General features: G+C 34.8%; 2 protein-coding genes across 4 annotated transcripts; one reads left to right on the top strand and one right to left on the bottom strand.

Moving 5' to 3' along the window:
- Positions 1–2,764: 2,764 nt before the first annotated feature.
- LOC149490903 (CKLF-like MARVEL transmembrane domain-containing protein 4) lies at positions 2,765–7,703 on the top strand. 3 transcript variants are annotated; one of them, XM_089709426.1, is made up of 5 exons: positions 2,765–2,828; positions 3,044–3,085; positions 3,830–3,977; positions 4,755–5,021; positions 5,399–7,703. In XM_089709426.1, exons 3-5 carry the CDS (start codon positions 3,843–3,845, stop codon positions 5,543–5,545), a joined length of 549 nt encoding a protein of 182 aa, XP_089565552.1. In that variant the 5' UTR covers positions 2,765–2,828; positions 3,044–3,085; positions 3,830–3,842; the 3' UTR covers positions 5,546–7,703. The 3 variants fall into 3 exon arrangements, with proteins under 3 accessions (XP_089565552.1, XP_089565537.1, XP_089565545.1); XM_089709411.1 differs by having other exon boundaries at positions 2,789–2,970; XM_089709419.1 differs by having other exon boundaries at positions 2,792–2,951.
- Positions 7,704–9,983: 2,280 nt separating this feature from the next.
- Positions 9,984–22,057, bottom strand: Cog4 (conserved oligomeric Golgi complex subunit 4). Its single transcript, XM_089709505.1, has 14 exons — positions 21,862–22,057; positions 21,582–21,779; positions 21,249–21,351; positions 20,669–20,801; positions 20,255–20,375; positions 19,641–19,820; positions 18,982–19,134; positions 18,606–18,730; positions 18,331–18,444; positions 14,964–15,168; positions 14,341–14,593; positions 13,708–13,871; positions 12,100–12,299; positions 9,984–10,127 (listed from the first exon to the last, which is right to left on the bottom strand). The coding sequence occupies exons 1-14, from the start codon at positions 21,946–21,948 to the stop codon at positions 10,085–10,087; spliced, it is 2,079 nt and encodes a 692-aa protein (XP_089565631.1). The 5' UTR covers positions 21,949–22,057; the 3' UTR covers positions 9,984–10,084.
- Between the last annotated feature and the right edge of the window lie 303 nt (positions 22,058–22,360).

Below are 22,360 nucleotides of genomic sequence, written 5' to 3'. Positions count from 1 at the left end.
CGTCGATACTATCTTACGGAATAATTCTTTGGGGACAGTCTTGCGAGGTGCGGAAAGTATTTGTGGCACAAAAGAAATGTATCCGAGCCCTGTGCGGATTACATCAAAGGGACAGTTGCAAACCAATGTTCGGTAAATTACGTATCCTTACACTGACCTGCATATATATAAGAGAAGTATGTTTATTTGTTAAATACCACCCAGAATATTTTAAAAAGAAAGGAGAAGTAAATTCGCATATGTTAACGAGGTATCAAAATAAACTGCACTTTCCAACATGTAGAATAAATCAAGCAAAAAATAGTGTGATATTTATGACTATTACAATATATAATAAAATACCGGATAACTTTAAGGATCTCCCAGTAAATATATTTAAGAAGAAACTGACGAAATGGTTAATGGAGAAACAATTTTATGATATTCAAGAACTTATTACATTGCGGAATCTGTGACAAGGAAGAATTAGTGACGTTTAACAATAGTGATTAGTGACGCGAAGAATTTGTGTAGTGTTGGTGTAGTGTAATTTAACTTATTTCCATTTAAATATTTGCACACCCAGAAAGTGGGTAGAATGTATTAGCGCGTTAACATTGTAATAACACCTTTTTTGTAACTACATTCTTGTAAATAAATGAAATTTGAATTTGAATTTGAATTTGAATTTGATATTTCACGATGTAAGACGATGTACACACGTTTGTAAAGTCAGTGCGGAAAAATGAATTCTCGAAAACAGCAAAAAATTAAACTCAATAATTTGTTGAGAAAATTTACCTCTGTGATGATGCAAGAACCTATAATTAGGAAAAGAATTTGGGTACGAAAATGGAAAGATGACAGTCAGAAAAGTGGGGTTTCTGTAATTTTGTGATTTATTATCCCACAGACATTCATTATCGTTGTATAGTACGACAAATTTTAAGTTTTCCATGTCGTTACATTTTCGCGTCATTTTTTGATGCGGTGCGACGCAGTGTGGCCACCATACAACAGAGCAAAGAGAATACAAATACTACAATAGCTAATTACAACAGAGCGGCAGCGACTGACTTCGGCATTAAGACGGCGTCAGTTGCAGTGGCGCGGGAGGTTTGGGGAGCGGACTGACGCCAAAAATATGAAGCGGGTTTATTGAAGTCAGTGCTGACGCGACAGTGATATACTGACTTCAAATCAATTTACAGTGCGACACAAAAGAGATGAAAATAAATGAGGGCGCCACCGTCGCTCATATAGCAACACTGATACTGCTACGCAAGCGATCTTGATACTATAGAATAAAAATCCAAAAATCTATATATATAATCTTAAATAAATATGTACCGCGATTTAAACCGTTATAATTGTTTCATTGTAGCAATAGTGTAAATTTAAGACAAAAATACATTAGTATTTTAATTGACCTACCTAGGTCAAATTTTACTTAAATGTATTTGGAATTAGTTATTTTATAAAAATCGGTCAAGTGCTTAGACTGCAGAGGCGCACATAGAATCAAACATACAAACAAACAAGCATACATGCAGCTCAAACACATTACCCTCTTTCTGGGTCCGTCGGGTAGAAAAAAACAAGGCGATTTGAAAATCACATATTTTTATTTTTTTTGTAGATAAATTTTGTACATTAATATAATTCAGCAAAATCTAAATATTCTACTCCTTCAACGGACTGATCATCACTCTGTTTCGAAGTACTGGCAAGAGGGTACGGGGCATCTTCAGTATCTGTAAATATGATACAGTAAATATGATTTTTAAAGTGAAACTTTTATTACATCGTCTCAAACTTTTTTGTCTGTGTAGCGCATGTCGCGTGTATCGCGGCTGCCGAGTAGGTATACCTACTCGGCAGCCGACCGTCACGCGACATGCGCTACACAAAGCAGTGTTCGGAACCGTTCGAACAGTTTCACTTTTACCGTGGTTTCATAAAACCACACAACATTTTTTTTTCTTATGGTTTGATTGATTAATAGATAGATAGCTGTATGAAAATTGAAAACAGTTATCACTATACTATGTAGTAAAATCTAAACTAGGTACTTTATTTGAGGCTGGTTGGATTGGATATAACTTCTTGACTCAAATTGTGCTGGTCGCACTATAAAAACTAGTTTTTGTTTACATACAAATAACCTCAAATTAAATTGCGAAAACGTAATAATCGCCATACATACGTATACATTAAACACTCGTCACTAATGGAATATTCTATTTTACGTAGTACTGAGCAAAAATAAATGGAATCTCATCGGTATATTCTGCTGTACGTTTGTAAACGTTTTCCAAATCAGTCAATAAATTTCCAGCTTGAAATTCGGACAAACACCGAATAAAAACTTTATACACCACATCACGGACACCGCTACGTTTAACCTTTTTCATGATGTCTCCTTTTTTATTTAAATTTCTTGTTCTAAATAACAATTTTATCTCAATAATTCTCCACTTCACGAAAAAAACAACAAATTTTTATTCAACTTGACAGCTACATTGCCAATTCAGGGTTGCCAGGTAATGAAAAACGAATTAGTTCCAAAATAATTAATTTCATCTCTTTTATGTCGTACTATACAATATGGCAGTGCCAGGTCAGCACTGAACCGGCAGTCGATTGACGTTAGCTACTGACTCAATGTTAAACTGCCTTTAATATGAAGACATTTTTTGTATGTACATTCTTATTAATTGAGCCTCTGCCTGTGGCCTCTGCCTGTATTTAGTTCGACTATAAACACTCTGCTAAACAGCAAACGATCCAATAAAGTCACTGTCAAAGTGACAAATGACAATAAGGCACAATTCAATTCAATCATCAATGTGGGTGTGAAAATAATATTAGAAATTTTATAGCAAAATTCTAATTTAAATATTTAACCAATAGTTATTCTAAATACACGTGTGAATTGTGTTATTTTGTCCCTACTAAAAATATTTAATACTGTAAGGAAGTCATTAACTTAACTTAACGATTTATAATTTTTGCATAATTTCTATATTTACGATCGTGTATTGCTCAACAATCTCTATTTTAGGTGGTGACGGCCGTGCGTGTTTATAACATTAGCAGCGACAAGGTATGTTGAAACTAAAAAAGCAACTTTTGATACTGTTTTTGTTAATAAGCATACTATTTTACGCAAAGATAAATGTGTCCTCAGCCATCGTCGAAATACAGGAAATCCTCTGAACAACCGAAAATTATAATAAACAGGTTTAGTCATCAATTTTATGGTTCAATCAAGTTTTATATTTTTCATTTAAAATTATAATTTTTCTTTTAATTAAATTAAACAATACTATCAGTAATCACTGCTGATAACATGTGGGCGTAACATTCGATAGTTCTATTGAAATGCGATAAGCGATACTGTTTTATTTTTAATACCTGTCTGCCAAATTGTAGAAAAGCCGCAATAATAAATACTTACACTTTTATATTAGGTTCGGTAGATAATTATCAATATTTAATTGAATCTTAATTTCTAAAAATAAAGTATTTGTTTCATGATAATTGTGTTAAATATAAGGTATGACTTTCATTTGCATGACTAATAAGTTGAAAATTTAAATATCAAACAATCAATTTGATTGATCTGTTCAATAAATTTTTATGTGATTTGTATTAATTTTGGATATGTTTTAAATATACATTATTTATTATTGGCTAGCATGGCTATGTACACAACATTCTCAAATTTGGAGTTTTAACAGAAAAACAGAAAATGTGTAAAAGCATGCACCTGTTAATAATTTTATGAACATGATAATGACGATTCTCCAACCATAATATTTTAATTGAAGTTTTAAAATCATTACAGATAATAAATCAAGATGGCAGAAGCAGGGTTCCCCGGGCAGCACTCAACTACGACCACTGTCACATCCAGCACTATGGTCAACACTAAAATACGATTCGACCAAGCGTATATAAGAACAGTGCCGGGAATATTGAAGATTGTTCAAATAGTAAGTTATTACTTATTACTTAAGTAACCTAAGTTGCTTTTTATAAGATGTACTGTCTGTCTTATCATAATTTGTTCAGTAATTTTGTAGATAGACTGAAAAAAGACAGATGGATATTTTTGTTTAAATTTTTTAATAATATATTGTATGTCCACAATAATGATTTGGTTATGAGTCATGACAGATAACCAAAATATATTTTTATTACTGTATCATTAACATTCAGATTTAAGTGCCTCAATAATTATTCATTTATATGTTTAAGTGCAAGTCATTGTGAAGATAAAAATTTTTCAATCTGTATTCATCAAATATTTTTGTGATATAAACTGTATGATATAGGGAAACTCAGTAGGAGGCCCGAGGCATTAAGTTGAATAAAACTTAATTTGGCTGCTTATCAATTGAAAGTTAATGACATTCACAATTAAAATTTACCTTTTGTTTTGTATTTAACATTTATAAACATTTTCTGTAAAAATGAGTATGGATGTATGTTAGTAACTCTTTCATGGGAAAATCACTGAACAGATTTTCATATTACTTGGCACTTATGAAGATTATATACCAGAATAACTAATGTGTTATAGATTTTTTTTAAAGAATGGGCAAACGAGCTTGTGCTTGTAAGCGAGTCCACTACCTTTATTCATTTACAGAGGCTCCATCGCCCATATTCATCTTTAGAGGCAAATTCTTGATTTGAATTTTTTTCTGTTTATGTGTGACATTCAAATGATATATGTATAATTTCAATATTCGTTATTTCTCTTCCAGGTGGCCAGTTTACTCGGCTTTATTTGCATCCAGTTCTCGCAGCTGAACAACGCGGGCAAGGGCGCGTTCTACAGCTGGATATCGATGATAGCGTTCTGGTTCACAGGCATTTTGCTCGGCTTCTACCTGTTCCACATTGTGGAGAAGTTCTACAAGATCCCGTGGCTGCGGATCGAGTTCATATTCACGGCTGTGTGGACGCTGCTTTACATGATTGCGGCTATACTGGCGGTTACCGTGGGGGATAACCCGCATTCCGCTGCTGCGGTGAGTAGCTATGGTTTTTATTTGCGTTATTAGATAAAAGATTGCTTATTTTGTATAAAGTTTATAAAGTTGTATCTCATGTAAATGTAGCACAAACTGGTAGCATTTTTACAACTAAATGAAAAAATAAATGAACCATAAATCTAGTGCGGCAGAAACAACAATTTCTTCATCATAAGCAATATTTTGTATTCAACAACAGAGTTTCTTTCCGGCTGTTTTCTGTAGAAACTGCTTTCTAAACAGATTTGAAAAAAAAAAGTTTCAATGTACTTGAATGAATAAATGTTTGAGTTACATAAGTAACTCAAGAAATTACTGAAATAATTCACTAATTTCTTAGTAAACTAAAGTTAATAAAAATATTTTTCTTCCAGTTCTTCGGTTTCGCAGCAATGCTAGCGTACGCGATCGACGCATTTCTAAAGTTCCGTCTCGTCCGAGCGGGCGGACTTGCGCAGGGCACTCGTGTGGTTTCCAAACAGACCACAGCTGTTACAAGCCCACCCAGGGTTGGGTACTAGTTAATAACTGGACATAATATATGGGAACCTGGATACTAACTACCTAAACAGTACTGGATGTATTGGAATAGCCTAAATACCTTTTATGTTATGGGAAATTGTTTTTTAAGCCTTTTGTAGTCATGGTAGAAATTTGTTTAGCAAAGTTGTATGAACATGTTGCAGAGTTTCCGGAAATATGTTGCTGGCAACACTTTTTTAAAAAGTTAATAATGGCTCGTTAATAAGTTCACACCTGAGGTGGGGTAATATTTTTAAGTTTTTAGTAACATTCTCGCCTACATAATTAATTTTAATTAAAAAAAATAATGTTGATCAACTGTTGCTCAACAAATGTTTACCATGTATACGAGGCCTTATTGTACTCGGGTTAAAGTCACGATTATAACTGGTAGACTAGCTAAAAATGTAGTTAACATCACACTAAATAATGTATTGGTTAAAATACGACTCAAACACGACGGAATAGAGTCTACAGTAGTGTAGATGTAATTGGTCCTTCGAGTCGGTTAGTGTACGCACTATAGGGTAAAACGGGTTTGCACTCTTGGGCTATTGTTATTCATATTGAATATTGTTTTTAATAATACTTTAATAATTTTATACGATTTTCAAATCCGTTTTGATTGTTTTATTATATGGGAGAACTTTTTTAACACCAAATGCAATTTTGTATAAGAAGCTTTCTGTGTTAGACGTTAAGGTCCACAATGCAAGAGATTTGGTATTTTTTCTAGTCTTTACATTCTTTTAAGTGAAAATGTAAAGTTGACATAGTTATGTAAGTAAAATAATATATATTTATATATCTTTATTAACTCTAACCCAGCAATAAGTAAATGTACTTAATTAATTTTATAATCAAGTTTTATATTTTATACTTGTAGAATAAGCACCCTGAATATGAAGTAAATCATGGTTTATACTTTTTTATCGTATGGAATGCATAAATAATATTATTTTGATATTTAAAAGTCAAAGTGCCTTATCTAATGCCTACAGTCGGGTTTAAAAATGACACAAAAATATTTTATAGAAACAGGGTATAAAGCTCAAAATTTGAATCTAAAAGACCATGACTTGTTTTATATTATACATATATTTTGTATTATTTTACGAATTATCTAATAATACCTACATAATATGAATTATATAAATTAAGTTTGTTTAAAATATGGAAAATATAGAATTTATAACTATTTCGACATTGTTAACTGACTACAAGATGAACCTAAGAAACCTTATTTTTACGTCAAAAGTAAAAAAATGTTGAATCGGATCTGAAGAGTAAAATGTTTTATAAAGACCCTTTTTTGAATGGATTGTAATTTTATCGTTTTTATACGAATTTAATTAATATCGATAGACACTAACTATTTGTACCTGTTTATTTTATTATCATAAATGGCTCTGACGTACAATACTATTTATAATATTAACGAATAAACGTAAAAATAAAATCCATTATCATATATAGTTGTTTCTCTGTCAAAATGCATTGTTATTTTTTACCATACAACACTTTGCAGTAAAATTAATAATTTTATAAAGTTATTGTATTATAAGTAGTATTATACATCAAGTCATCAGTTTGTTAAGAGCTATTAATTATTTAACTGCCTTAAGTTTGTTTTGTTGGAGATTTTTATTGTTTTTAAGATTCACTAATAGTGCCTTATTAACTAAACATATTTTTAAAGAAACACTTTGTAAAAGTTGTCATTCCATCTAAGATTAGAAGGAAACATACATTTGACATTGAATGTCGAACAAAAAAAAACAATTATATTTTTCACAAAATTTCCAGAGTGAAAGACAAATATTTTTTATATTACCTTGATGATTCTTAACTTGTATGTACATTGTATCACAAATTTAATCAAGTTTTTAGAAACGTATGCAAATTATGCATTTTAAAGGCATATTGCACAAGCTTTAGCACTCGTAAACTTCTTGTCAATTCATATGAAATTTCTAAGCACAAGTAGATAATCATAGTATAACTAGTGACTATAATAATATATTATTATATACAACGACTTATTAACTGACTTTTTTTCAGATTCAAGCATTTTAACTGATTCACATTTGCATTTTATACCTGCAGTATTTACGCTTTTGTTAATATTTTAAACTTTTAAATAAATTGTTAAGTATACTTGGTGTTTTATTGATTTCCTTACCAGCTATTCCTAAAATTCATCATATATTACCTACTGTTCAAGGACATCAATTCTTTTAGTACGATAAAAACAAACAGCGACACTACCATCTCTGGTGCTTATAGCTAGAGTCACTAACAACCTATATATGGCTGCATTTACATCAAACCAGCGAATGCTCATTCTAACCCCACTATGTCAAATTATTTTAGTGTGAACAGGCGGAGATAATGAAAGAATGCTTTTGCTCTATGTCAAATGCACCGTTATTTTATTGGAACTGGGTCCACACAGAAGTAATGGATAGGCTCCAAGCTTACAAATAGGTAGGCAATTCCTTGGTATTACATATATACATTTGTTAAGTAGTTATTCATATGAAGGAATGTGTAAGTTTTATCAAAATTGATTTAGATCCTTAAAAAATATAGATCAAATTGACACCTCTATAGTACAGTGGTTCACGCGTGTGCTTAGAAACTAGGGGCTCTGGGTTCGATTCCTAGTGAAATGTTAGGTCACCATCTTTGTAAATAATTTAAATTTACAAAAATGGTGACCTACATCCTACCTCATACACGCAGATTATGTTGCATAAAAAGTTGTTAAGAAAGAAGTATGCATTCTCTCTAAATACCTTAGTAATACCACAGACTAATAACAATATACTACGTATACAATAATAATACCACGTAGTATATTATTATTAGTCTGTGGTAATACTTACGTAGTAATCTATGATAATACCACTTAATATGTACTTCGGTTTAAAATGCATTTTTGCATTAAGGTGCGTTGCAGTATAAAAACATAATAATTTGGAAAATCCAAAAGTGCACGCCTCATAATTTTTTTTTAATAAATATTTATTAATTATTATTTTTGTTTATTTAATAACAATTAAACCACATCGAATCAGACCCTGAAAAATGAAAGGGTTCTATTCCTGAGCATACTCAAGCGTAAGAGAAAAAAAAAAGACTCGATTAGTAAAGTATTTCGGTCGCTATCGTGTTAACAAGATAAAGGATCCGCACATACAGACACACGGACGTCCAAGACAGAACTTTTTACACGCTTTATATTAGCTTCACCTGTATGTTTGTATGTTTGTAACCGACTTCTTTGGGCGCGATTTTGACCAACTTTAAACGGCCAGATTTCGTTCAAACTTTGTAGATTTATTTAGGACCGATGACAATACACTAATTTGATAAAATAAATAATAGTTAAAAAAAAATAAAAAACACGCGTTTTATAAAAAACCGAACTAAAAGCGTGTTTTTTAGTTTTTTTAAACTATTATTATTTAAACTGTTTTTTAACTAGTTTAAATAACAAAAATGACATCAAAAATATCATGAACGTTAAAAATAGTGTTTTTTCTTAATATGTGTGTGTATGTAATATCTTACAAGTGCAATGTATGATACATAAAGACATTTTAAGTTTGAAAAATCAGATGTTTTGCGCGAAGTGACAGTAGTACCCACCTCAACGCTTCGCTTATGAGGCGTGCAATAATCTTAAATACCTATAGTTAAAAAAAAAAAACTAAAAAACCACAATTGTTACTATGCACAATGGCTTTCGAAAAGCATACTACATACTACAAAGTTTTAGTTAAATCTGCCCGGTTACATACAAACATATAGTTGAGGCTAATAAACGCGTCTTAAAAAACGATTAGCAGCTTATGTGTTATAGATTAACATCTTTTAAATTAATTATTACTCAAGTAAACAGATTAAAGATAGATCGTCGAGTGAAGTTGATTTAACTTGGCTCATTGAATTTATAAACACAGATTTCATGGTTTTGCTATGATTTAATTTATTAAGTTTGTTAGAGAGTTTTCATTATAATTGATACTAACGATCCTTACAATAAAAGTAGGTATATATAATTTTAACAGATTTACGTAGGTTCGATTGCCGTTTGGAATATAGTTTTCTTTCGTTTAAAAAAATGTGATTTTCTTTTGTGTATGGAAGAAAAGCGAGCTGACTAAAGTAATGAAACCACAGAATGAAAATTACTTTATATTTTTTAAGATGAATACTTGTGTAGTAGTTATTGCGGTCACAGACATAGATCTAAATCTTAATGTATGTCTGTGATTGCGGTATTGGTTTGCATACATGAGTATTTCACAGCAAACTTTTAGAACTTTGTTTATTGCAAAAGAAAAAAAATGAAAATACATATGCTTTCAAGTGTAATTTTTAATTTATTTAGGAATATAGGTATTTGATGAAACGTAAATAAAACACACATTCAACATTAAATATATTTATTTATAAAGTTAAGAATATAGATAATAATTATATCATAGAATAATAAGGATATTATACTGCATCTTGCAAAAAATGGCAGGTTACCATTTTATACGTTTTATGTCTTCCAGCTTGAAGTCCAATCTGAAATTAAATTAGACAGATAAGAAAATAATTAAATACAAGTATAATGCGTCAGTGGTTCGCGAGAACGCGCGCGCGCACGTCTGTTTACGTGTGTGTGTTGAACGCATTTGTGTTTGTTTATTTATGAACATGTGTTAGATGTGAATTACGGCTCTGCTTTCGTATTAAAATATGCCGTTCGCATGGCAATAGAATGTGGCCAATTAGTTAGCATGCAAGTTTACATCATTATAATAATTTTTTCATTGTATAATGATTCCTAAACTTCGGTCTGCATCGAGCAGACATGGGTGTAAAGTTTCATTTTAATTATTAAATGTAGTCTTAAGTAAATTTGTTTTTGGGGCCTCCGGCTGTGGGGTTCGTAATATGTGTGTGTATATGTACGCAATGTTTAATATCTCTAATTGTATATTTCTTGAAAAGCAGCTGATAATCTGGATGTCGGAAGGGTGTCACTGAAAATCAGTGCTGAGGCATTAAGCCTCAGATATCCTGAGTGGCAAGGATGCCACTGCCACAATAATCTGATGGTTTTATTATTATTTTATTTTACTTTATTATTTTCTTCTTTTAAGCTATTGCATAGCTTCTATCGTGGGCTTTGAGCGCGGGGACCGAATCCAGAAATTCCGTAACGAAAAACCTCACGCTCCCCACTCCGACGGGCACGGAGGTGTGGCTTGAAGGCATAGCATGCAATAGCTTTACCGCGGCAGTCCCCGAGTGCCACACGCTTAGAGTACCTATAGATATCTATAGAGCGCGAACAACCAAGTGGGAACAGTAGGCACAGGTGGGAACAACACGACGTTCCCGCCGCGCGCGCTCGTAGTCGTGGTTGAGTGCTGACGAAGTGCGTTGCTCTGGAATTTTATTCATATTTACGAATAAACATGCTGAAATGTGCAGTGCTATCTTGCAAAAACGATACTAGAAAAATCACAAAATTGAAATCCAGTATCACATTTCATCGGTAAGTCGATTGTTATAATTATTTTTATGAAAATAAATCTAGCATCGCGGGGGTGAAGGGAAAGTGGGAGGGGACCCGCGCAGGCTCGCTCGCGCAACTCACGTGATCGTAGTGATGTGACTTGACCAACGCTGTACTCGATAGTTTACTAGAAGAACTATATTTTAACTTATTATTTATTTTACTTTAAAATTATAACTCTTCTAGAAATGTATTATAAATAATTTTGTGGTGTGTTTGGTATGATACAATTTCTAATATTATGAATACGAATGTATTATAGTGTAAATGAAAAGTATGTAATGTTACGATATATGGACCGCTAAATTGATTTTGAAGATTTTGGTAGGTATAGAATGGATAAAATTAAATAAAAAATTATTAATATTATTTATTAGTTATTTCATTTTAAATTATTAATTATTTCTCATTTTAAAACATTATTATTATTGTTCTATTTATTATTGAAAAAATAGCACTAAACCCGATCTTTTATTTTATTAATTTTAATATTTAAGAAGTGCATACGTTTTTTTGATATTCCAATTAAACATATTTTTTTAAAGTACTTATAATTAATACAAAAAAATATTCAAATGGAATAAACACACTTTATTCACTTGGTAAACAAATTTAAAATTACATATTTATACTTTATTCATACATTTCTCCTTTAATAACATATTGAACATAAAATTTACATATGATACATATTTATTTACATAACTTATCGATAGCTCATCACGCAATTGATATCTACCCATCCCTATTTGTCACACACACATCTATATAGTATCTATAGCTCATCTGCCTACGATGTGCACAAAGCAATTTGTGCAATACACGCGCTCTATACTATATCTATACTCTAAGGCCACACGTCTTTTTTTGTTTTTTGGGGCTTCCGGCTGTGGGGTGCGTAATTTGTGTCTGTAGATGTACGCAATGGTGCTTGTATGTGTGCGTGTTATTAGCACATATGTGAGTACATACCGGCGCGCCAGCAGCTCATGGGCGTGCGCGGTCGGCGGGCGCGCGCTGTGCGGCAGCGCGGCGGCGTGCTGCGGCGCGTCCAGCGCGAGCAGCGCGGCGGCGTGCGTCAGCCGCGCGGCCCGCTCCCGCGCCGCGCCAGCCTCCGCCCCGGCCCACGCAGCGAGACGCCGCGCGCGACGCTCCACGCATATACCGCCTTCCTATAAGCAAATGTACATATTTACGTGCTGGCCACGGACAATTCGCTATAGCGAAAATTCGCGCGGCGCGACTGGCGGCGCGTCTTGCGAATGAATCAAATGTATGGAAATGTACTGGGCATGCCACGCGCAGCGGCGACCAGCGAGACGACCGGCGAATTTCCCCGAGCGAATCGCGCGGCACGACTAGCGATCGAAACAAATGTATGAGTTATTACGGCGCAGGCCACGGAGTCGAGCGGCAGACGCGGCGACTACTCCCGGAGCGAACTTAATTTAAAATAGTTTGTTTTTTTTTCGCGAAAATGGAGACGGAAGCTTTTATTGCAGAAATTCTAGCTAGACCAGCTATTTGGAAGTCTAGCCACCCGCAACATAATTTTTCATCATGCCTATATTTTTCATATTTTTGGTGGAATTCTCCGTCTGTAACACGATTTCTATTTAATTCGTGTACTCCACTATATCTTCCAAACATTAAATCTTGAGCAAAAAAGCTGCTACTCTCCAAACAACGTCGAGCTAACTTTGATAAAGCCATCTCGTCTCCTTGTCTACACTGGTCGCGGCGGCGAACGCAACTGCCCGTGGCATGCTTACCGCGCCGCGCGAATTGCCGCGCCGCCCGTCGCGCCGTCGGTCGCGCCGCCGGTGTCCGTGGCCAAGGTGTTACTCCTTATTGCTACGTGGTTGAAGGAACATGAATACAAAATGTAATGTGCAAAAAATATAACCTATCCACATATTATATTATATGCAACAGAAAACGTGATTCCGGTCATAAAAAGAAGAATGTCTCATCATGATACTATCCTACGGGCTACGCCATAAAGCACGTTACACAAGCGTCACAACACAATACATATGCGTCACAACACAATATATATATATATGCGTCACAACACCTATTGCAGGATATACGACACGCATCACACGCCTTACAACACAATACACATGCGTCACAACTCACAACACAATACATATGCGTCACAACACCTATTACACGATATACGACACGCATCACGTGCCATACAACACTGCCAATCAACAACGCGTCACATAGCAGTTAGCACGTACCCTACAGAAAAATAAAAAGAAAATAAATGCTCGGTGCTTTTGTGGGTGTTCACGCGTGCAAATGAGTTTCCCTGAAGTATCTCGTTGTATTTGCATGATTTTTTTTAAATCAGGTGTAACAAAACATCGAGCCCTATGTTCGAAATGCGCTTTGATAAATTTTAAAGTTTAGCTTATAATACTTAATTTTCTGTTACAAGTGAACGCTAGTACGGACCCTAATTTACACATCACAACACTTATCACGCGCTATACAACGCGTATCACATACAACACGTCACACAACGCGTACCCCACTCCACACAACACCCACCCACATCCCCCCACTCACCTGATCATAAGTATTCATCAAGATCTTCTTATGCGCCCGCGCAATCAAGTCGCCGAGCAAATCAGCGAGCAGCGCGTCGGCCTGCGCACCGAGCCGTGCTCGCGCACCGCTCGCCAGCGTATCTAGCGCACTTGCCACCGCACCTGCTTGCTCCTCCACCTCCTCTGTGGGGAACAAGATGTAAATGAGAAGGAGAAAGAAATATAATAAGTTTTATTTACAAACAACAAAATTATATTAATTAAAAAATACATTTAATTATGAAAATCAGGACAGACTCAAATATGCAGTCGGGAAAGGATTTATTTTTGGTGTGGATGTTAAACCTACACTAAAAATGGAAGAATTCCTTTTGCGTATTATCAGTAGAATGAATAAAGAAAAGAATGGGAATTGAATACTATTCGATTCTATTGGTGTTGAGTTAGATTGGGGATGTAAAATAAGAGTGTATAAGTAGAATGACTTATTAAATGAAATCGAAAATCAAAGACTGATTACAAGATGATACAAATATAAATGGTTTTCGATAAATTTTGTCTAAAAAGCAGGAGTTTAACAATCCTAGATTATCATTTTTTAAATTGATTTATAGCCAAGTCCATCTGAACACATTACAGCAAGCCTCTATACCTATATCCAAGTCGGGCGCGACCACATAATCAGCCCAAGCGGCCAGTGCGGGCTGCAAGGCAGCACGTAACGCAGCCAGCCCCATGTGCGACACGCTGCGGAAAGCTGCAGCAGCATCAGCAAACCCAGCGGCACAGGATCGAACCTTGTCCCGCTCGCTGTCCGTGCGGCACAGTGCGTCCGCCCACTCGCACGCTTCGGTAGCGATGCGTTCTGACCACTCCGCACCTTGTTCTGCCTCTGTCATGTGCGCCTGCACAAGTTACAAAAAATAGTAACAAGAAAATATAGAAAATGAATTATAATTAGTTAAGAAAATATTATTTTTATTTTGCAAAATAACAGTAATATTTTCTTAACTAATTAACAAACAAAAGATCTAAGTTTGTTTTAGTTGGATTTTTTGTTATCTGAATAATTTTACAACTAGGTAATAAAGAGAAAAGCAATGAAAGAAATAAACTATTTCAACTCGGATATCTCCACCAAGCATATACTTATAAGAATGTTTAACTTAATTACAAAAATATGTATATGAAAACGAAAAACGAAGCTTATTTCACCTGAGAACATACACACGTAAACATAGACTCACATCTATACAAACAGAAGTATTCACTCACAAAGTACAGATGAGCCTGCGCGTCCGCATCCCTACAGGGCGGTGCGGGCGGGTGCGCGGGCGCGCGGGGCGGCGGCAGCGGCAGCGCGTCCGGGGGGGGAGCGCCCAGCCGGCGCCGCAGAGCTGCCGCCGCGCGGCACAGCGCAGCGCCCGCTTCGTTCACCACGCAGCACACGCCCTCCACGCTGCCCGTCGACACGCCCCGTCTGTGTGGAGCATGTTATTGTCATTCAAATAATTTATTGCATAACAATACATTTTTACATATTAGCAACCTTATGCAAATATTGCAATTAAATACAATCATATTATATTTAAATTACATCATATTATCACATATATTAAAACTAGCTTTCCGCCCGCGGCTTCAAACTCAAACTCAAACTCAAACATTTATTTATTCAATTAGACTTCTTCGAGAAGCACTTTTGAAACGTCAAGATACATATTTTTAAAATTTACCACCGATTCGGAAAGCAGTATCTATGGAGAAGAATCGGCAAGAAACTCCATAGTTGCTCTTTTAAATCATTTCAGTATTACAATTTTAATTTAACAAAATATGTAAGTAACTGTACGTATATATTATCATAATATGACAAAGAACTGTCCTGTGGTTTTTACGCGACAACCCTCCATGGGTTTTTATCTTCCATATATTCCTTAATGCTGTAATACGCTCTTTGAACTAATACGTTTTTTACATAATTTTTAAATTTAACACTACTAAACTCTTTAATACTATGAGGAATTCTGTTGTAAAAAAGTATACCTTGGCCCATAAATGAATTTTTAACTTTAGCTAATAATTTATTATTAAATGCCAAAAAAACAACTTGTGTTGAATTTTTACTACCTAACGTTAAAAAGTTGAGCAGAAATATTACCTTGAACGGGGAGGTATTACACCCTACAGAATCGACTGTATTTCTTGGGTTAACATTGGACGAGAAACTACAGTGGGGAGCCCATGTCAACACCGTTGCAGGTAAGCTCAGTTCAGCAGCATATGCAGTCCGAAAGGTAAGGCATCTCACCGATGAAGATACAGCTAGATTGGTTTATTTCAGCTACTTTCATAGTATTATGTCCTATGGAATTCTACTATGGGGCAGGGCAGCAGATATAGAAACTATATTTATCTTACAGAAAAGAGCCATTCGCTCTATATATAATTTACGTGCTCGGGACTCACTAAGAGATCTCTTTAAGAATACTGGTATCCTTACTGTACCATCACAGTATATATTTAATAATATTTTGCATGTACACAAAAATGCCGACGTACACACAAGAGTAGGAGATAGACACTGTTATGGCACAAGGAACAGAAATAGAATTGAAATGCCATTTTTCCGATTAGCTAAAGTTAAAAATTCATTTATGGGTCAAGGTATACGCTTTTACAATAGAATTCCTCATAATATTAAAGAGTTTGGTAGTGCTAAATTTAAAACTTATGTAAAAAATATATTAGTTCAGAGAGCCTATTATAGCATTAAGGAATATATGGAAGATGAAAATCCATGGAGGGTTGTCGCGTAAGAACCACAGGACAGTTCTTTGGCATATTATGATATATTATGTAGTTAGATTTAAGTTACAGATTATGTAATATTGACAATATGATTTTAAAAGAGCAACTATGGAGTTTCTTGCCGGTTCTTCTCCATAGATACTGCTTTCCGAATCGGTGGTAAATGTTAAAAATACTTATGTAATGACGATTCGAAAGTGCTACTAAAAGTAGTCTAATTGAATAAATAAATGTTTGAGTTTGAGTTTGAGTTTGAGCTAACCGGTAAAATGGCATTTCAATTTTATTTCTGTTCCTTGTGCCATATCGGTGTCTATCTCCTACTCTTGTGTGTAAGTCTGCGTTTTTGTGTACATATAAAATATTATTAAATATATACTGTGATGGTACAGTGAGGATACCAGTATTCTTAAAGAGATCTCTTAGTGAGTCCCTAGCACGTAAATTATATACATATAGAGCGTATGGCTCTTTTCTGTAATATAAATATAGTTTCTATATCTGCAGCCCTGCCCCATAGCAGAATTCCATAGGACATAATGCTATGAAAGTAGCTAAAATAAACCAATCTAGCCGTGTCTTCATCGGTGAGATGCCTTATTCTTCGAACTGCATATGCAGCTGAACTAAGCTTAGCAGCGGTGGTGGCAACATGGGCCCCCCATTGTAGCTTCTCATCTAGTGTCAAACCAAGAAAAACAGTAGAATCCACAGGGTATAATACCTCCCCATTTAAAATAATATCCCTTTTCACCTTTTTTACATTTGGAAGGATAAATTCTACACAATTTGTTTTTTTTGCATTTAACCCATTGACCACCGAGCGGCCCGATCGGGCCGAGACACAATAGATTTTCTATTGTGTCTGTGATCCGAGGACTGACGGATTAATAATAAATTATTAGCAGTGAACCAATTGGATATGCGTAAAAGAGCAGAGTTTACTTCGTCAACATTTGTGTCATATCTATCCACATTAAATATTAATGAGGTATCATCTGCAAACAGTACTATTTCACACATATCCTGCAAATAATAAGGTACTTCGCCCGCGTTTTCATAGAAAAACCCGTTCCCCTAGGATTTCCGGGATAAAACCTATCCTATGTCCTTTCTCGGGTATCAAAATATCTCTATACCAAATTTCATGCAAATTGGTTCAGTAGTTAAGGCGTGATTGAGTAACAGACAGACAGACAGAGTTACTTTCGCATTTATAATATGTATTAGTAATGGATTTTCCAATAATCAGATTACAAAAATAACAATAATAGTATGTATGAAGTATTTACGTGACGTAATGTATTGTGTTGTGTGACGTATGATATGTGTCGTGTATTATTATGAGTTGTGTGTAGTGTAAATGTTGGTTTAAATAAATAAAAGAGACTATTCTCCAATCACAACATAGTAAAAAGAACACGTGTGTGTCGATGACTGAATTGTTTAAATTTAAGTATGGTTTAATAACAATAAAAAAACGGTATTTGTATGTTTTTGTGTGTTTTGTTTCATATGTATTAATGTGGTGTCACAATCTTAATTAACCATACATGAACACGCAAAGAAAACGTTTTCGTCTCAAACAGTGATTTGATGATACGATAACGAGAGGTCTTAATTTAAGACTTGTAAAATAATTGAAATATACATTTTGCAGGTTTAAACGATATAAGTTCATTTTTATCAAACTCGAAGGACCAAAAATTAGTACGCAAACAATTTTTTTTAATTATATCTCACTGATTATTACTTTACTCAAATCTAGTATTTGTTAGTTTCCAAATAAATCAATTAATGAACCAAATATTGCAATTTAGAGTACACTGACCTTATAACTTTCCTAGCGATAAAGAACACATCATCCACCAAACTAGACGTTGTCATACCGGGCTGTGGAGTTGACAATTTCAACGCTTTGTTGACGCTTTCTTCTAAATAGAACCTGAAAGAATACATAAAATCAATGTCATTAAGTATGACAAAAAAAAGTTTAAAGCGAACGCGGCTTAAAGCTACTTTAATGAGATTAGCTCTAGAAATGCATAACTACATAACATGATGTACAAAACCTAAAAAAGACATACATTTTACACACAAATTTACCTTTCAAGTGACAAATACTGTCCCAAAATATCCTGCGCGGTTCTGGTCATGTCACTTTCCGAAATTATCTTTTCAATCTCTTCTGCGCATGCGCTCTTTGTCTTCTCGTCCATGTTTGTGTTTAACTGTTTTAAATAAAAATTATGTCATAATTAAACATTGCTTTAATTACTAAATCATGTTGGTATGCTAGTTATAATTCATACTTATTTTCACGTTAAGGAGTAAAATGTTAAAAGTTTGTTTTCTTCAATATTGATTTTAAAATTTTATTCAGTGCAAAGTGAGTCTGAGAGTTAAGTCCCTTTACTAACAATAACAAATTAATTTTTTCCAGTGCAATACAGAGTGTTTGGTGTAAACTTCGTCAACTCACCTCCAATCTACGTCTCAGGAACACAAAATACAGATGCAGTCTCGAATGCGCAAGCGCAAGTTCGTGCAGCGCGGGCTCCGCGTCACGTGCGGTGGCCGCGTCACCGCGCCGGGCCACAAGTGAGCGGCACACTGTGCGCGCTCCGGAGCTTATCTGTGTGTAGTTATTTGGGTACGAGGGTAAGATTTTAACACGATTATGAGCATATTATTTTTTACAGAGAGAATAGTTTACTCGTTTTGACTGGCGGAAGGAAGAATTCATTCGTAGAGAATTATAATTCAAATTGAAAGCCTAAAAAAAATTATTTAATACATCATCAACATAAATGTAATTGTTGAAAAGTGGCTTAGACATAAAAAAATGTTTCTTTTTTTTAATTTTAAGCTATTGCATAGCTTCTATCGCGGGCCTTAAGCGCGGGGACCGAATCGAGAAATTCCGTAACGAAAAATCAAAAACTTCACGCTTCCCACTCCGAAGGACACGGACCTGTGGCTTGAAGGCATGCTATGCAATAGCTTTACCGCGGCAGTCCCCGAGTGCCACACGTCTTTTTTTATATATTTGGCTGTGGTTGAAATAGCGTTTTTAATACTTTTTTTTGGAAAAAAAAAAACCGCCATATAGAACACGTAACAAATGTCAGTACGCAGTACCGGCGGCTGCAGCGCGGCCAGTGCCCTTGGCAGCGTGTGCGGCGCGGGCGCAGCGAGTGCGCGCACCCGCTCCACCGCCCCCGCGCCCGCCTCCAGCACGCGGGTGAGCGCGTCCGCGTGCGCGGCCTCCGCCCCGCCCCCGCTCGACACCACGCAAGCACGACGAATTGTAGTCTCCAACTGACACATACAGTTATAGATTTAAAAAAATTGGTCGTCTGTAAAGTCGGTTTACTGACGATAGTTAAACGTGACAACGTGAAACGTCCGATTGTGCTTCTTGTCGCTCGTTCCGCGCTCTCGCTTGCACTTCAAGCCTTACGGAACGCCTCAGAGCGAGGTAACGCCGCATGAGTCATGTTTTTTCGTGCGTGCAGCCGGCTCTATCGAATTATAAGACGTTATCACGTCAAAAATCCCAAATGGGTCAAAATATTACCATTTTTTGGTAATTTAATAGTTCTTCTTAATCGGACCCTAAATCATGTACATGAGAACAATAAATCATGGCTACATAACTTTTGAATGAAGAGAAACACATTAAAAAATAATAAAAATATTTTTAAAATCAATTTTCATGCCCTCTTAAATTGCTGATAATTTTAGATACGCACCTGTGAAGCTACATACTTGGACAACAAATCGACACCCTGCTCTGCACAACCAATCTGTGGGAACAGTTTGAACAGTCTCTCTACAGCTGCATCATCCTCTTTTTTCGATGCTTCTTCAAACCTGAAATAATAAAAAGACTTATTAACATATTAAAATATATATAACATTATCTAATAAAATAAAAATTGTTATATAAAAAAGTGTTTTATTTTTTTTATTTTAAGCATTTCGTTAAGACTCTCAAACAAGAATCATTCATTGAAATTAACACCTTATTTCGTTTCAAAAGTCTGCCTGATACAACCATAGGCAGAGTTTTGATCAGGACGCTTTTTGAGTCTAGTTTTTGCATGATAATGACGATACTGGATATGTAACAAACAGACAACAGAAAGAATAAAACAAAGCAATACTTCTTAATAAGATGCTCTCGCAGTGTATTCGCAGCTGCCGTGATGTCGTGTCGCGGGTCCGTGTCGCCACGCGCGCGCGCCGCCGCGACTGATGCCGGCTCCATACTGAGGAAACGGGATATGTGGCCTGCCGCTGTAAATGTAAAATAAATCAATTGTTTTTAAATTATACAGGGTGTAATAATTGTTAAGTGTGCACAGTCAATTATTCCGTAACTAATGCAGATATCAAAAAACTATAAACTGATATCTGTGTTTGATGTAAAATTTTTGGATATATCCCGTTTTATTTTTAAAAAGTTAGTATTGTCATTTTACTCATTAGGTAAAGGGCTTTCAATACCAGTTTAAAGTTTTTTGATATCTGCAACAGTTACGGAATATTATCGCCTGCGCACACTTAACAATTACACCCTGTATAAAGAAATGAAATGATACTAATAAAAAGAAATAAAATTTCACACAGATATGTGGTAGGGGTAATCATTCAATATACTGTGTTTTTGATACTTCATAACAGAATCTAAATGCATGATAATTTTGATATATTTCACAATTAATAAAAAAAATATATACAAACCAGTTTCATAATCATGTGCTTTTATTGCCGCGTCTACACCAGCACTGCACACTTTTAGATCTATCAAATCATGAACTCTTTGTTGACATTCAGCTACTCGGGACTGTGGAACAGCAATGATTGCATTTTAAATTTTTTTTTTAATCTAAAGTGTGCATTAAAATGCCCTTATATTGCATGTGTGTGATATTTAGTATTTATATTTTTAAAGAACAGAACCTACGTCTTTCGCCTTGCCGATTTATTGAACAAAATGCTCTATTTAATTATCTACTTTAAATTCATGTCTATCTCCAATTGAGTTAGCTATAATTTATAAAATCTTCCACTTACTCTAGCAAGATCAAGTTGCCGGACTTTAGCGCTAACATCTCTTGCCAATGCTGCAGTTTTGTTCACCATATCGGCGGCTACTTGAGCATGGCTCTTTACTTCGCCGAGTTTCGTGTAAGCTTGGCTTGCTGACCGCAATCTTCCTTCCAGTACGCATGCTTTTGATAACGAATTTGATAGAGCCTCATTTACCTCTGACTAAAATTAGAATAAAAGGTTAAAACAAACTGTGTATCAGACTTTAAAACCCGAAAGTTACGAACCGTTTTGTTTTGATTACCTCTTCTTTTTCGATATCATTGAGAGCTTTTTGAAGCCCCTCTTCTGTGGAAACGTCATACTTCTCCAACAACAACGCTATAGACATATTCCCTGATATTAATATGGGTTTATTTTGTATTTTTCATAAAACTAAATGGAATTGCTTTCGTGTATATTTCTAATTTGTTTATAACTGCTATCTATAATAGTATCTGTCATTAACTGACAGATAACAGCTGTTATTTGTCAATTACTTTTTTTAAGGAAATACCACAGAGTACATAATATATTGGTTATATTTTGAATGTTTTCGAATGATTAAAATAAATTATGACGAGAACAGGATTTTTTATGGTTTTGCCAAAATCAAAACATGGTCATAAGCTATAAATTAATATTCGTTATCCAAATCATTTAATTATTGCGACACAATGAAACTTTCGTAATCCTCCTTTCAGTTTTTATAAATATCGTAATAATCTGTGTTGCAATATGGACACTTGACGTTGACCTTCTAG

This window comes from Colias philodice, chromosome 2 (genome assembly GCF_061535455.1).
Source record: "Colias philodice isolate Cphi_HAF_F1 chromosome 2, ilColPhil1 Martin Lab GWU primary, whole genome shotgun sequence".
Lineage (NCBI taxonomy): Eukaryota > Metazoa > Arthropoda > Insecta > Lepidoptera > Pieridae > Colias > Colias philodice.
The sequence above is the reverse complement of the archived record's forward strand: the minus strand, read 5'-3'. Positions and strand labels throughout refer to the sequence as shown.

What these genes read in the sequence shown, in the direction of transcription:
- LOC149490903 (XM_089709426.1), top strand. Translation starts at nt 3,843, where the DNA reads ATGGCAGAAGCAGGGTTCCCCGGGCAGCACTCAACTACGACCACTGTC. An exon ending in TATTGAAGATTGTTCAAATA is followed by an intron (nt 3,978 to 4,754) that starts GTAAGTTATTAC and finishes TTTCTCTTCCAG; the next exon opens with GTGGCCAGTTTACTCGGCTT. An exon ending in ACCCGCATTCCGCTGCTGCG is followed by an intron (nt 5,022 to 5,398) that starts GTGAGTAGCTAT and finishes TTTTTCTTCCAG; the next exon opens with TTCTTCGGTTTCGCAGCAAT.
- Cog4 (XM_089709505.1), bottom strand. Translation starts at nt 21,948, where the DNA reads ATGTCTATAGCGTTGTTGTTGGAGAAGTATGACGTTTCCACAGAAGAG. An exon ending in TGGCCGCGCTGCAGCCGCCG is followed by an intron (nt 19,135 to 19,640) that starts GTACTGCGTACT and finishes AACTACACACAG; the next exon opens with ATAAGCTCCGGAGCGCGCAC. An exon ending in TGATGAATACTTATGATCAG is followed by an intron (nt 12,300 to 13,707) that starts GTGAGTGGGGGG and finishes ATTTGCTTATAG; the next exon opens with GAAGGCGGTATATGCGTGGA.